Genomic DNA, 15,356 nt, shown 5'->3' on the forward strand with positions numbered 1-15,356 from the left:
AACAACGGGTGTGGCTGAAATAGCTCATTTGAAGGGGTGTCCACATACTTTTGTATATATAGTGTAAGTGCCCTCATACAGACAGTGTAATCATTGCTTTTAAAACAAAAAGGGGTGTGAAAAAGAGCTCCGACATAAAAACCAATCTTAAGTCCCGTGAGAGTGGGTTGTTGTGGGTTTTCTTACCCGTTTAGTCTTGTCTGAGTAAGAGCCCTTTCATTAGAGTATGTTACTCTATTGCACCACTTTGGTGGATTTGATGAAGGCTTTTGATCGTAGAGTAGAAATGTGTGGTTTCTGCTTCTGAAGAAGTCCATTAATGATTGGTTAAGGTATCAAACCCTGGTGAAACCCACAGCCTTGTGTTGGGGCCTACAGAGATACAGCCTTAAACCAGAGGTGACTCAATAAGGGCTTTCTTTCTAAAGGGGACAAGTATGTGTGTGTGTCACAGAGCTGTCTCTATCACTGGTCTGTCTCTGGTCTGTCTCTGTCTCTGGTCTGTCTCTGTTCTTTCTCTGGTCTCTCTCTGTCTCTGGTCTGTCTCTGTCTCTGTTCTTTCTCTGGTCTGTCTCTGTCTCTGGTCTGTCTCTGTTCTTTCTCTGGTCTCTCTCTGTCTCTGGTCTGTCTCTGGTCTGTCTCTGTCTCTGGTCTGTCTCTGTTCTTTCTCTGTCTCTGTTCTTTCTCTGGTCTCTCTCTGTCTCTGGTCTGTCTCTGTCTCTGTTCTTTCTCTGGTCTGTTTCTGTCTCTGGTCTGTCTCTGTCTCTGGTCTGTCTCTGGTCTGTCTCTGTCTCTGGTCTGTCTCTGGTCTGTCTCTGGTCTGTCTCCATCTCTGGTCAGTCTCTGTCTCTGTCTCTGGTCTGTCTCTGGTCTGTCTCTGTCTCTGTCTCTGGTCTGTCTCTGGTCTGTCTCCATCTCTGGTCAGTCTCTGTCTCTGTCTCTGGTCTGTCTCTGGTCTGTCTCTGTCTCTGTCTCTGGCCATGATAGAACAGTCCCGTGACTCCCGTCGTGTCTAAAGACAAACAAACAAAAACCGTCTGTCAGAGAATGAGGGCACAACTGATAAATTGTCTTATAGATCTGTCAGTCTGCCGGCAGTAACGTTGAAGGTGTCTGGCCAGTATTACTGAGCCAGCTAAAAAGATGAAGTAAGAAGCTAACAAAGCCTACCTCATTAGGAGCAAAAAAATAGGCTACTAAGTTTTCATAGTAACTTTACTTTACAGAGAGCAGGCTACTGAGACAGACAGTGATGTGGAACTCAGTGGTGAGGCTGAGGCAGACTACAATGCATTCAGGAGAAAGAAGAAGAGGAGGCAGACAGAGAGTAAGCAGACAGAGAGGTTAGTACAGTCGTTCCCAAACTTGGGGTCAGGGGCCCCGTGAGAAAATCTGTACTAGCCCTTATCGAACAAGCAAAAAATAAATACGAACGTCTCCACATGGCCTATCTTCCATATCGTCCAACATTAAAATGCAACCAACCAGACGTTTTCAGTTTGTCACTGATGCTACGTGTCAGTGTGAATCATTTCTCATATCTCCCCCCTTTCAGAGGTACGACATTACAACTGTATAGCTAATGGGCTAGGTGTTTGCAGATGGCCTGAGGTGAATGAAGCAGCCGAGGGGTTAATGATGTGTTGTTCTCCAAATAGCATTTCAAGGTAATGAGCTTCACCCTTCCAGAACCAAACTTAAACTCAAAACCCTAGTTACAGCCTTGGGTGGGACGACCAGAGGGTGGAGTGGAGAGATCCCTTCCTCTCTCATCTTCTCTGCTGAGAGTGGAGCGGAGAGGGTGGGACGACCAGAGGGTGGAGTGGAGAGATCCCGTCCTCTCTCATCTTCTCTGCTGAGAGTGGAGCGGAGAGGGTGGGACGACCAGAGGGTGGAGTGGAGAGATCCCGTCCTCTCTCATCTTCTCTGCTGAGAGTGGAGTGGAGAGGGTGGGATGACCAGAGGGTGGAGTGGAGAGATCCCTTCCTCTCTCATCTTCTCTGCTGAGGGTGGAGTGGAGAGGGTGGGATGACCAGAGGGTGGAGTGGAGAGATCCCTTCCTCTCTCATCTTCTCTGCTGAGAGTGGTGCGGAGAGGGTGGGATGACCAGAGGGTGGAGCGGAGAGATCATCTGCCCTGTAAGAGCCATTATTCACTGTGAAAATGTACCTCGTCCACTTAGAACCTAAAACACAGAATGCTGTCATTAAAATTCCAAACATTCCTCAAAAAATATACCACATGAAAGGACAGGACACTGCTGACAGGACACTGCCGATAGGACACTGCCGTTAGGACACTGATGACAGGACACTGCCGACAGGACACTGCCGACAGGACACTGCCGACAGGACACTGCCGACAGGACACTGATGACAGGACACTGATGACAGGACACTGCCGATAGGACACTGCCGACAGGACACTGATGACAGGACACTGATGACAGGACTATGCCGACAGGACACTGCCGACAGGACACTGCCGACAGGACACTGATGACAGGACACTGATGACAGGACTATGCCGACAGGACACTGCCGACAGGACACTGCCGACAGGACACTGATGACAGGACACTGATGACAGGACTATGCCGACAGGACACTGATGACAGGACACCGATGACAGGACTATGCCGACAGGACACTGATGACAGGCCACAGTGGCTGCTGGTTTCATGGTTTGGGACGTGCCATCCTTGAGAGGCCACGTGTAATTGACCAATTCAGATTTGACATAATTCTGGTTTTACATAATACCACTGCAGACTTGACTTTCACTGTGGGGGAGATCAATACGATAAAATAAAAAATGGACCAGATGGACAGAAAGTACGGCCAACTGGAGTTCAGATAACGTCTGCTTTTGAGTAGGAGGTTAGTGAGAATTGATTTCTGACATAACAGCACTCTACACTCAGCTTCTCCTGAAGACTCACACAATGAATGATTGCCTACACACCTGGGTCCCTTAGTCCCTTTCCTTAATGCTAGCGTTAAACTTTGTCTACTCCCTTTCTTCTTCTTTCCTCTTTCTTCTGTGATAGACAGGTACTCACCGTAGGTGTCAGTAGTTCACAGGGGCGTCTCTCTTTTGTATAAGGCAGCGCTGGTGGGCCCTTCAAATTGCAGCTTGATGGCCTGTTTCAGGTTGAGCTGAGGGTCCGTGGTCGTCATGACCACCATGCAGGGAGGAGATAAGGCACTACTGGACTTTATAGACATCTTCTGGTTCTCCTCCCGTGTCTCTCTCTGGGCCGGGCTCTGGAGCTCGTAAGGGTATCCCATAGGGAGACAGTTCCTGTTTTTGGGGCCATCTTGTCCAGGCGTCACCCCTAGAGAAGCCATAACAGAGTTCCACCTCCCCCCTTCGTACAGAGACCTCTCCTCCTGGATCAGGCTGGGGGGTTTGTGTTTACTGGGATAGTCGAATCCTAATGGGTAGCCTTTGCAAGGCTGCTCAGAGTCATGTACCGTGGCCGTGACTGTGCAGAGGGTGGGTGGAGGAGGGCTGGCCTTAGGGCATTGGGCTCTGCGGCTGCTGCTGTGCAGGCTGCCATGAGCGGAGTCTGGCGGAGGCAGGGTGGAATGGCCAAATCGGCTGCGGGGGAGGGAGTGCTGCTGGATCTGCTGGGTGAAAGACAGGCTGTCAGCGGGGACGGTCTGCACCGTGGCCAGGGAGTGGGCTGTGGAGGAGGATGTCTGGGAGCTCTGGATGGAGTGGAAGTGCTCGGCTGTGGAGCCTGGGGAGCAGGAGGCCGAGGCTGAGGAGGTGGAGACGCTAGCCTCGTTACTCTCTGAGCAGGTTGAGTACAGGCTCTTCACAGTGGATGACTTGGGCGACCGGGTATTCGATTGGGGCAGAAGGCTTGAGTACGGTTTGGCTCCGTAGCTCTCCAGCATCCTGACGATGGTGAAGTGGCCCCGCTTTCCGGCTACCTTGACGGGGCTGCGGCCGTACTTGTCTATGTGGTCCGGGTTGGCCCCTCCCTCCAGTAGCATGGCAACGATGTTGGCGTGGCCCTCCTGAGCCGCGATGCTCAGTGCAGTGGCCCCCTGCTGTCTACAGGCCAGATCCACGTTGATCCCCCTGACCTCCAGGAGCAGACGACCAGGCGCCACATGACCCCGCCAGGCTACAGAGTGCAGGGGGGGTCGTCCCTCCCCATCCTGGGCGTTAGGGTCCGCCCCATGGCTCACCAGCAGCCCCACCGCCTCCAGGTTGCCCTGCCAGGTGGCCACGTGTAGCGCCGTACGCCCCTCCATGTCCCGGGACTCCAAGGGAACGCCCCCTTTCTCTATGAGGAGGGCAGCCATGTCCAGATGTCCCTCCAGAACCAGGAGGTAGAGCAGCGGACGGCCCTCTGCGTCCCGTACATCCGTGTCGGTGCCCCGCCTCATCAGTAGCTCCATCACCTCAGCGTGGTCCTCCAGGGCGGCGGCGCTCAGCGCAGAGTGGCCGTCGTACGCCCGGTGGTCAATGGGTGAACGGTGGTCCAGCAGCAGCCTCACTGTGCCACAGTGGCCCTCCTGCGCAGCCAAGATGAGGGGCGTCCGTCCCTCGATGTCCATCTCTCCGACACGAGCCATGCTCCCACTCTCCATCAGGATGGCACATATCCCCCGGTGGCCCTCGCAGGCGGCGGCGTGCAGCGGGGTCCAGCCCAGATCATCTTTATGGTTCTCATCCAGCCCTCGGTCCAGGAGAGCTCTGACCACCTCCACGCTGCCCTGTGCTGCTGCCAGGCTCAGAGCTGTACGACCCTCCCCATCGATGCTATCCACCGAGGCGCCCCAGAACAGCACCCTGCCCACCGTCTTAGTATGGCCCATGGCGGCTGCCGCCAACAGTGGGGTGACAGCAGCAGAAGCGGCGGCGGCATGTGGCCCGGCGCTCTCGTCTACGTCGGCCCCAGCTTCTAATAACAGTTCTACCACCTCCTCGTGACCTTCATACGCCGCCAGCAGCAGAGGGGTCATCCCATTCCGGTCCCTGTGCCCCGGGTCAGCCCCTCTCTCCAACAGCAGGCTGGCCACGTCTCCATAACCCTTGACCCCGGCTGCTGTGGGCACACAGAGGGCAGCCACGGACAAGGCAGTACGTCCGTCTCCATCGGCCAGGTCGACCTCCGCACAGTGGTCTAGCAGGATCTCTACTGCCTCCCTGTGTCCCATGTAGGCGGCAGCGATCAGCGGCGTGCGGCCCTCCCGGTCTGCCATGTCCACCTGCGCTCTGTAGTCCAGCAGTGTGAGGAGGATCTCCTCATGACCCCCCCAGGCTGCCGCCCTCAGCGCCGACCGGCCCTCCGCATCACACCCGTCCACGTCCGCCCCCGCATCTAGCAGCAGGTGCACTGCCTCAGTGTGACCCCCCCAGGCCGCAGACCGCAAGGCTGTCCAGCCCTCGCTGTCCGCGTGTTCCACCATACTCACGGCGGCCTCTGGCTGCTGACCCCTGGCCCAGTCCAGCAGCATTCCCAGCACCTTAACATGGCCCTGCCTGGCAGACAGCGTCAGGGGTGTCTGGCCCTGGTGGTCACTGATCAAAGGGTCAGCCCCTCGGGACAGGAGCAGGATGGCAACGTCGGCTGAGCCTGCGTGAGCCGCGCTGGCCAGCAGGGTGCGTCCGTCTGTGGGGTCGGTCCGGTTCACACTGACCCCGCTGTCCAAGAGCATCCTCATTGAGTCCTGCCTCTCCAGCACCCGCCGGATGATGGTCCCCCCTTGTCCTGCACAGTGTACCCCCATGTTGGGGCCTCTGTCTGGGGCGCAGGAGGGAGGGAACACCCCACTCTTCATCAGCAGTTGGAGGACCTCCTGCTTGACCAGGACAGGGGGCTGAGAGGCAGGGGAAGAGGGGTATGAGGAGCTAGCCAGAGGGGCCACATCTGCCCACAACAGCCATAGAGCCAGGAGGGCAGGTTTGTCCTTGTGCATGCCTGAGCTGATCAGGTGCGAGCCCATCTGACAGGTGTCCTCTGTGTTAAGGTGTGGGGCGCGCAGGGTGAGAGCCATGGCCAGCATGGTGTGTCCCTCAGACACGCTACACAGATACTTCTGGGTGCAATACTTCACGTCCGTCAGCCACTCTGCAAAACTAGCATGGAACAGAAGCTTGCTGCCTCCCGGCCCGTCGATGAGCAGCGTAGACAGAGCCTTCAGCCTGCTTTGGAAGTCCATAGGGCTGAGGGACATGTCCTGGGTCCAGGTGGCTGTGTAGATCTCCTGGGTGGTGAAGGGCCTAGGGGAGGCCAGGAGGGCGTTGAGGAGGGGCCTAACCTCAAGGAACAGGCACCTGGGGAAGAGTCTCTGGCAGAGCCACAGGTAGAGACCGTTGAGGGTCCCGGGGATGTCTCGGATCTCCCGGAGACCCACCAAGGCCCCCGCCACGCCGTCTAGAACGCGTTCCAGAAACAGGAAGCAGCCGCCACTCTTGATGTGCAGCAGGTTGAGCATGTCGGCTGTCTCGGGGGTCAGCTGACGGCGGAGCGCCCCTTCCTGGTCCAGCCTCCGCAAGATGTACTGCTGCACGTCACGCACTGGCGCCGGCTTCCGCAGGTCATCCAGACACAGCTTACGGAAACCTGGAGGAGAGAGAGACTTATTGAAACTCACTTAAATTATTTTTCTGTTTTAGGAAGAGGTATTGGACTTCCCTGCAAAGACAGGTGTATAATGTGTATGGGGTAGCATTGAACTGCTGTCAGGCCAGAGGGATACAGTTGATGTCGGAAGTTGACATACACCTTAGCCAAATACATTTAAACTCAGTTTTTCACGTTTGCTGACATTTAATCCTAGTAAAAATTCCCTGTCTCAGGTCAGTTAGGATCACCACTTTATTTTAAGAACGTGAAATTTCAGCTTTTATTTCTTTCATCACATTCCCAGTGTGTCAGAAGTGTACATACACTCAATTAGTATTTGGTAGCATTGCCTTCAAATTGTTTAACTTGGGTCAAACGTTTTGGGTAGCCTTCCACAAGCTTCCCACAATAAGTTGGGTGAATTTTGGCCCAGTCCTCCTGACAGAGCTGGTGTAACTGAGTCAGGATTGCAGGCCTCCTTGCTCGCACACGCTTTTTCAGTTCTGCCCACAAATGTTCTATAGGATTGAGGTCAGGGCTTTGTGATGACCTTGACTTTGTCGTCCTTAAGCCATTTTGACACAACTTTGAAAGTATGCTTGGGGTCATTATCCATTTGGAAGACCCATTTGCGACCAAGCTTTAACTTCCTGACTGTCTTGATATGTTGCTTCAATATATCCACAAACTTTTCCATACTCATGATGCCATCTATTTTTGTGAAGTGCACCAGTCCCTCCTGCAGCAAATCAACCCCACAACATGATGCTGCTACCCCTGTGCTTCAGTTGGGATGGTGTTCTTTGTCTTGCAAGACTCCCCCTTTTTCCTCCAAACATAACGATGGTCATTATGGCCAAACAGTTCTATTTGTGTTTCATCAGACCAGAGGACATTTCTCCAAAAAGTAAGATCTTTGTCTCCATGTGCAGTTTTATGGCGGTTTGGAGCAGTGGCTTCTTCCTTGCTGAGCGGCCTTTCAGTTTATGTCGATGTAGGACTCGTTTTACTGTGGATATAGATACTTTGTACCTGTTTCCTTCAGCATCTTCACAAGGTCGTTTGCTGTTGTTCTGGGATTGATTTGCACTTTTCGCACCAAAGTACGTTCATCTCTAGGAGACAGAACGCGTCTCCTTCCTGAGTGGTATGACGGCTGCGTGGTCTCATGGTGTTTATACTTGCGTACTATTGTTTGTACATATGAACGTGGTGTTTGGAAATTGCTCCCAAGAATGAACCAGACTTGTGGTCTACATTTTTTTTTCTGAGGTCTTGGCTGATTTCTTTTGATTTTCCCATGATGTCAAGCAAAGAGGCACTGAGTTTGAAGGTAAGCCTTGAAATACATCCACAGGTACACCTCCAATTAACTCAAATGATGTCAACTAGCCTATCAGAAGCTTCTAAAGCCATGACCTAATTTTCTGGAATTTTCCAAGCTGTTTAGAGGCACAGTCAACTTAGTGTATGTAAACTTCTGACCCACTAGAATTGTGATACAGTGAATTATAAGTGAAATAATCTGTCTGTAAACAATTGTTGGAAAAATTACTTGTGTCATGCACAAAGTAGATGTCCTGACCGACTTGCCAAAACTATAGTTTGTTAACAATACATTTGTGGCGTGGTTGAAAAACGGGTTTTAATGACTCCAACCTAAGTGTATGTAAACCTCTGACTTCAAATATACACTATATATACATAAGTACGCAGACAGGCTATTTCAGCCACACCTGTTGCTGACATATACAATTGAGCACACAGCCATGCAATCTCCATAGACAAACATTGACAGTAGAATGGCCCGTACGGAAGAGCTCAGTGACTTTCAACTGAGGCCCAGTCATAGGATACCACTTTTCCAACAAGACCGAGTTCCATACTGCCTCTGGAAACAATGTCAGCACCAGAACTGTACGTCGGGAGCTTCATGAAATGGGTTATTTGGGTTATTAAAGCCCATGATTTCGGAATGAGATATTCAACGAGCAGGTGTCCACATACATTTGTTCATGTAGTGTGTATATGTGTGTATAAGTGTGTATATATATATATATATATATATATATATATATGTGTGTATACAGTACCAGTCAACAGTTTGGACACACCTACTCATTCAAGAGTTTTCTTTATTTTTACTATGTTCTACATTGTAGACTAATAGTAAAGACATCAAAACTATGAAATAACCCAAATGGAATAATGTAGTAACTAAAAAAGATTTTAAACAAATCAAAATATATTTCAGATTTTAGAATCTTCAAAGTAAGCACCCTTTGCCTTGATGCTTTTCCAATCGTCTTGAATGAGTTCCCACATATGCTGAGCACTTGTTGGCTGCTTTTCCTTCATTCTGCAATATAACTCATCGGAAACCATCTCAATTGGGATTTAGGTCGGGTAATTGTGGAGGCCAGGTCATCTGATGCAGCACTCCATCACTCTCCTTCTTGGTCAAATAGCCCTTACAAAGCCTGGAGGTGTGTTTTGGGTCATTGTCTTGGATTGGTGTCAGAGGGCTACAGTATTTAACAGTGTTGAGCAGGATTGTGTTGGTGTCAGAAGGCTACAGTATTTAACAGTGTTGAGCAGGATTGTGTTGGTGTCAGAGGGCTACAGTATTTAACAGTGTTGAGCAGGATTGTGTTGGTGTCAGAGGGCTACAGTATTTAACAGTGTTGAGCAGGATTGTGTTGGTGTCAGAGGGCTACAGTATTTAACAGTGTTGAGCAGGATTGTGTTGGTGTCAGAGGGCTACAGTATTTAACAGTAATGAGCAGGATTGTGTTGGAAATAGAGTCTCTCTCTCCTCTCCAGAACGGACGTCTTCAGATGTCACCCACCCTGTGATAATGAGAGTGTGGGGTATCTGTGCTTTGTTAAAATTAATGTGGTGCTGTGTGGGCAGTAAGAACTGGCATTCAGCACGCCTGACAAGGACAGGAATACAATGGCTGGTCCCCTCGCTGCTTTGTTCATGATCACGCCACAGTTGATTAAAATTCGCATTTTCTAACACTACCCACATTCTAATGATATTCAAATGTATTTTTGTTTTGTTGACCTTTTGTAGAAAAGCCTGACTTGAGGTATTGTCCATGTTATAGGCTTGTAGAAAAGCCTGACTTGAGATATTGTCCATGCTATAGGCTTGTAGAAAAGCCTGACTTGAGATATTGTCCATGTTATAGGCTTGTAGAAAAGCCTGACTTGAGATATTGTCCATGCTATAGGCTTGTAGAAAAGCCTGACTTGAGATATCGTCCATGCTATAGGCTTGTAGAAAAGCCTGACTTGAGATATTGTCCATGCTATAGGCTTGTAGAAAAGCCTGACTTGAGATATTGTCCATGCTATAGGCTTGTAGAAAAGCCTGACTTGAGATATTGTCCATGCTATAGGCTTGTAGAAAAGCCTGACTTGAGATATTGTCCATGCTATAGGCTTGTAGAAAAGCCTGACTTGAGATATTGTCCATGCTATAGGCTTGTAGAAAAGCCTGACTTGAGATATTGTCCATGCTATAGGCTTGTAGAAAAGCCTGACTTGAGATATTGTCCATGCTATAGGCTTGTAGAAAAGCCTGACTTGAGATATTGTCCATGCTATAGGCTTGTAGAAAAGACTGACTTGAGATATTGTCCATGTTATAGGCTTGTAGAAAAGCCTGACTTGAGGTATTGTCCATGCTATAGGCTTGTAGAAAAGCCTGACTTGAGATATTGTCCATGCTATAGGCTTGTAGAAAAGCCTGACTTGAGATATTGTCCATGCTATAGGCTTGTAGAAAAGCCTGACTTGAGATATCGTCCATGCTATAGGCTTGTAGAAAAGCCTGACTTGAGATATCGTCCATGCTATAGGCTTGTAGAAAAGCCTGACTTGAGATATCGTCCATGCTATAGGCTTGTAGAAAAGCCTGACTTGAGATATTGTCCATGCTATAGGCTTGTAGAAAAGCCTGACTTGAGATATTGTCCATGCTATAGGCTTGTAGAAAAGCCTGACTTGAGATATCGTCCATGCTATAGGCTTGTAGAAAAGCCTGACTTGAGATATCGTCCATGCTATAGGCTTGTAGAAAAGCCTGACTTGAGATATTGTCCATGCTATAGGCTTGTAGAAAAGCCTGACTTGAGATATCGTCCATGCTATAGGCTTGTAGAAAAGCCTGACTTGAGATATTGTCCATGCTATAGGCTTGTAGAAAAGCCTGACTTGAGATATTGTCCATGCTATAGGCTTGTAGAAAAGCCTGACTTGAGATATTGTCCATGCTATAGGCTTGTAGAAAAGCCTGACTTGAGATATCGTCCATGCTATAGGCTTGTAGAAAAGCCTGACTTGAGATATCGTCCATGCTATAGGCTTGTAGAAAAGCCTGACTTGAGATATTGTCCATGTTATAGGCTTGTAGAAAAGCCTGACTTGAGATATTGTCCATGCTATAGGCTTGTAGAAAAGCCTGACTTGAGATATCGTCCATGCTATAGGCTTGTAGAAAAGCCTGACTTGAGATATTGTCCATGTTATAGGCTTGTAGAAAAGCCTGACTTGAGATATTGTCCATGTTATAGGCTTGTAGAAAAGCCTGACTTGAGATATTGTCCATGCTATAGGCTTGTAGAAAAGCCTGACTTGAGATATCGTCCATGCTATAGGCTTGTAGAAAAGCCTGACTTGAGATATTGTCCATGCTATATGCTTGTAGAAAAGCCTGACTTGAGATATTGTCCATGCTATAGGCTTGTAGAAAAGCCTGACTTGAGATATCGTCCATGCTATAGGCTTGTAGAAAAGCCTGACTTGAGATATTGTCCATGCTATATGCTTGTAGAAAAGCCTGACTTGAGATATTGTCCATGCTATAGGCTTGTAGAAAAGCCTGACTTGAGATATTGTCCATGTTATATGCTTGGGGCGGCAGGTACTCTAGTGGTTAGGGCATTGGGCCAGTAGCCGAAAGATTGCTGGATCGAATCCCCGAGCTGACATGGTACAAATCTGTCATCCACTGTTCACCGGGCGCTAAAGGTGTGGACTCTTTTTTAATTTTTTTTATTTTTTTAAGTACCCCTTCTTCTCCCCAATTTCATGGTATCCAATTGTTTTTAGTAGCTACTATCTTGTCTCATCGCTACAACTCCCATATGGGCTCGGGAGAGACGAAGGTTGAAAGTCATGCGTCCTCCGATACACAACCCAACCAAGCCGCACTGCTTCTTAACACAGCGCCATCCAACCCGGAAGCCAGCCGCACCAATGTGTCGGAGGAAACACCGTGCACCTGGCCTTGGTTAGCGCGCACTGCGCCCGGCCCGCCACAGGAGTCGCTGGTGCGCGATGAGACAAGGCCGAACCCTCCCTAACCCGGACGACGCTAGGCCAATTGTGCATCGCCCCACAGACCTCCCGGTCGCGGCCGGTTACGACAGAGCCTGGGCGCGAACCCAGGGTCTCTGGTGGCACAGCTGGCACTGCAGTACAGCGCCCTTAACCACTGCGCCACCCGGGAGTAAAGATGTGGATTCTGATTAAGGCACCTCTCTGATTCAGAGGGCATTCAGTTGGAAGGCATTTAGTTGTACAACTGAAAAGCCTAGCAGAAAAGCCTGATTTGAGATATTGTCCATGTTGAAAACATATAGACTCTGTCAGCTGATGAGCCTAAGGGCACTACAGCTGTTCTAATCACGTTTACAGTAAACAACCATGTTAGGCTGTGTATTGGCAAGAATGGTGGCAGACATCTTTGTTTCATGTTTACAAAAGCATAATACTAATTCAACCGGTCTGGGTAGCAGCCTGAGGTGGTGCTTTCAAACACAAGCCAACTCACTCCATATACAGTACCAGTCAAAAGTTTGGACACACCTACTCATTCAAGGGTTTTTCTTAATTTGTTTGACTATTTTCAACATTGTAGAATAATAGACATGAAAACTATGGAATAACACATATTGAATTAAGTAGTAACATTGTTAAAAGTTAATCTGTGTAATGTCTTTCCATCTTAATGCATTTGAGTCAATCAGTTGTGTTGTGACAAGGTCGGGGTGGTATACAGAAGATAGCACTATTTGGTAAAAGACCAAGTCCATATTATGGCAAGAACGGCTCAAATGAGCAAAGAGAAACGACCTTCCATTATTACTTTAAGACATGAAGGTCAGTCAATGCGGAACATTTCAGGAACTTTGAAAGTTTTTTCAAGTGCAGTCACAAAAAAAACATCAAGCGCTATGATGAAACTGGCTCTCATGAGGACCGCCACAGGAAAGGAAGACCTAGAGTTACCTCAACTGTTCAGAGGAGACTACGTGAATCAGGCCTTCATGATCGAATTGCTGCAAAGAAACCACTATTAAAGGACATTAATAAGAAAAAGAGACTTACTTAGGCCAAGAGATTTTTGTTCCAACTACCATGTCTTGATCTCTGCATGTGTAGTTCCTACGGTGAAGCATGGAGGAGGTGTGATGCTGTGGGGATGCTTTGCTGGAGACACTGTCTGTGATTTATTTAAAATTCAAGGCACACTTAGTAGGACTATCATTTGTTTTTCAACAGGACAATGACCCAACACATGTCCATATGTGGAAACTTCTTCAAGACTGTTGGAAAAGCATTCCAGGTGAAGCTGGTTGAGAGAATGCCAAGAGTGTGCAAAGCTGCCATCAAGGCAAAGGGTGGCTACTTTGAAGAATCTCAAATGTAAAATCTATTTTTGATTTGTTCAGCACTTGAGAGGAATATTTACACCTGCATTGTTAGGGATTTTAGGCTGGGTTTCTGTACAGCAGATGTCTGGGCTTTATCAAATAAATGTGATTGATATTTGTGTAGAACACACAAAGGAAGACAGTCCACACATACCTGAGAACATCTTACACACAGCCTTGTTCTGTCTGCGGACAGAGCAGACCAGGAGCAGCCAGCTGGGGAAGAGGTGCTGGTGGCTGGACAGGAGCTCTGAGATAGAGCTGTTCCTCCCTGGAGCCCCAGCACTGCATGACCCCTCACCGGCCCCATACTCAAACCCCGAGTCCAGGGAGTCCACAACCAGAAACAAGGGCTGCCCTGGGGGAGGGAGGCCCAGCAAAGGCAATAACACTGCCCTGGAGAGAGAGAGAGAGAGAGAGAGAGAGAGAGAGAGAGAGAGAGGAATGTAGCTGGTGTTTCATCACACGTGGTAAATTAACAGATCAGATGTTTTATTTTCATTTAAACTAGACAAGTCAGTTAAGAACAAATTCTTATTTTCAATGACGGCCGAGGAACAGCGGGTTAACTGCCTTGTTCAGGGGCAGAGCGACCAGATATTTACCTTGTCAGCTCGGGGATTCGATCTAGCAACTTTTCAGTTACTGGCCCAACGCTCTAACCACTAGGCTACCTGCCACCCCTACACTCTAACCACTAGGCTACCTGCCTCCTCTACACTCTAACCACTAGGCTACCTGCTTCCTCTACACTCTAACCACTAGGCTACCTGCCTCCTCTACACTCTAACCACTAGGCTACCTGCCTCCCCTACACTCTAACCACTAGGCTACCTGCCTCCCCTACACTCTAACCACTAGGCTACCTGCCTCCTCTACACTCTAACCACTAGGCTACCTGCTTCCTCTACACTCTAACCACTAGGCTACCTGCCTCCTCTACACTCTAACCACTAGGCTACCTGCCTCCCCTACACTCTAACCACTAGGCTACCTGCCACCCCTACACTCTAACCACTAGGCTACCTGCCTCTTCTACACTCTAACCACTAGGCTACCTGCCTCCTCCACACTCTAACCACTAGGCTACCTGCCTCCTCTACACTCTAACCACTAGGCTACCTGCCTCCTCTACACTCTAACCACTAGGCTACCTGCCACCTCTACACTCTAACCACTAGGCTACCTGCCTCCTCTACACTCTAACCACTAGGCTACCTGCCTCCCCTACACTCTAACCACTAGGCTACCTGCCACCCCTACACTCTAACCACTAGGCTACCTGCCTCTTCTACACTCTAACCACTAGGCTACCTGCCACCCCTACACTCTAACCACTAGGTTACCTGCCTCCCCTACACTCTAACCACTAGGCTACCTGCCACCCCTACACTCTAACCACTAGGCTACCTGCCTCCCCTACACTCTAACCACTAGGTTACCCGCCTCCTCTACACTCTAACCACTAGGCTACCTGCCTCCTCTACACTCTAACCACTAGGTTACCTGCCACCTCTACACTCTAACCACTAGGCTACCTGCCTCCCCTACACTCTAACCACTAGGCTACCTGCTTCCTCTACACTCTAACCACTAGGCTACCTGCCACCCCTACACTCTAACCACTAGGCTACCTGCCTCCTCTACACTCTAACCACTAGGCTACCTGCCACCCCTACACTCTAACCACTAGGTTACCTGCCTCCTCTACACTCTAACCACTAGGCTACCTGCCTCCTCTACACTCTAACCACTAGGCTACCTGCCACCCAAAATAGCTGTAGTAATATACATAATTGTATTGTTCAGTGACTGAACTGTCTGAACATGAATGTCCATGGTTGAAGCCACTGTAATGAAACACAGTGAAAGCTGGTGTCGTAAAGGTAGAACAGAACTGTGTTTTTTCTCTCCTGAGGAAACAGCTTCTACATTCACCAGGGCTATGGGTGTTACATCTGTCCTGCTCAGGCAAGCCTTTCAGCCCCACTCGCCCTGGTTCAACTCCCTCACCCAGTCTCACTCCCTAACCCTGTCTC

At 49.3% G+C, this 15,356-nt stretch overlaps 1 protein-coding gene across 2 annotated transcripts in view; it reads right to left on the bottom strand.

Moving 5' to 3' along the window:
* Positions 1 to 1,197: 1,197 nt before the first annotated feature.
* The window catches only part of LOC110501932 (ankyrin repeat domain-containing protein 50), a 23,442-nt gene continuing 9,283 nt past the window's right edge, over positions 1,198 to 15,356 (bottom strand). The window contains exons 2-4 of one of the 2 annotated variants that reach the window (XM_036959423.1): positions 13,472 to 13,713; positions 3,062 to 6,586; positions 1,198 to 2,136 (exon numbers count right to left, since the gene is read on the bottom strand). In XM_036959423.1, coding sequence (XP_036815318.1) covers positions 3,078 to 6,586; positions 13,472 to 13,713 — 3,751 coding nt within the window. In that variant the 3' untranslated portion in view covers positions 1,198 to 2,136; positions 3,062 to 3,077. Of the gene's footprint in view, positions 2,186 to 3,061; positions 6,587 to 13,471; positions 13,714 to 15,356 lie in introns of both variants that reach the window. The other variant, XM_036959422.1, reaches the window with a different exon arrangement.

Source organism: Oncorhynchus mykiss, chromosome 22 (genome assembly GCF_013265735.2).
Source record: "Oncorhynchus mykiss isolate Arlee chromosome 22, USDA_OmykA_1.1, whole genome shotgun sequence".
Classification (NCBI taxonomy): domain Eukaryota; kingdom Metazoa; phylum Chordata; class Actinopteri; order Salmoniformes; family Salmonidae; genus Oncorhynchus; species Oncorhynchus mykiss.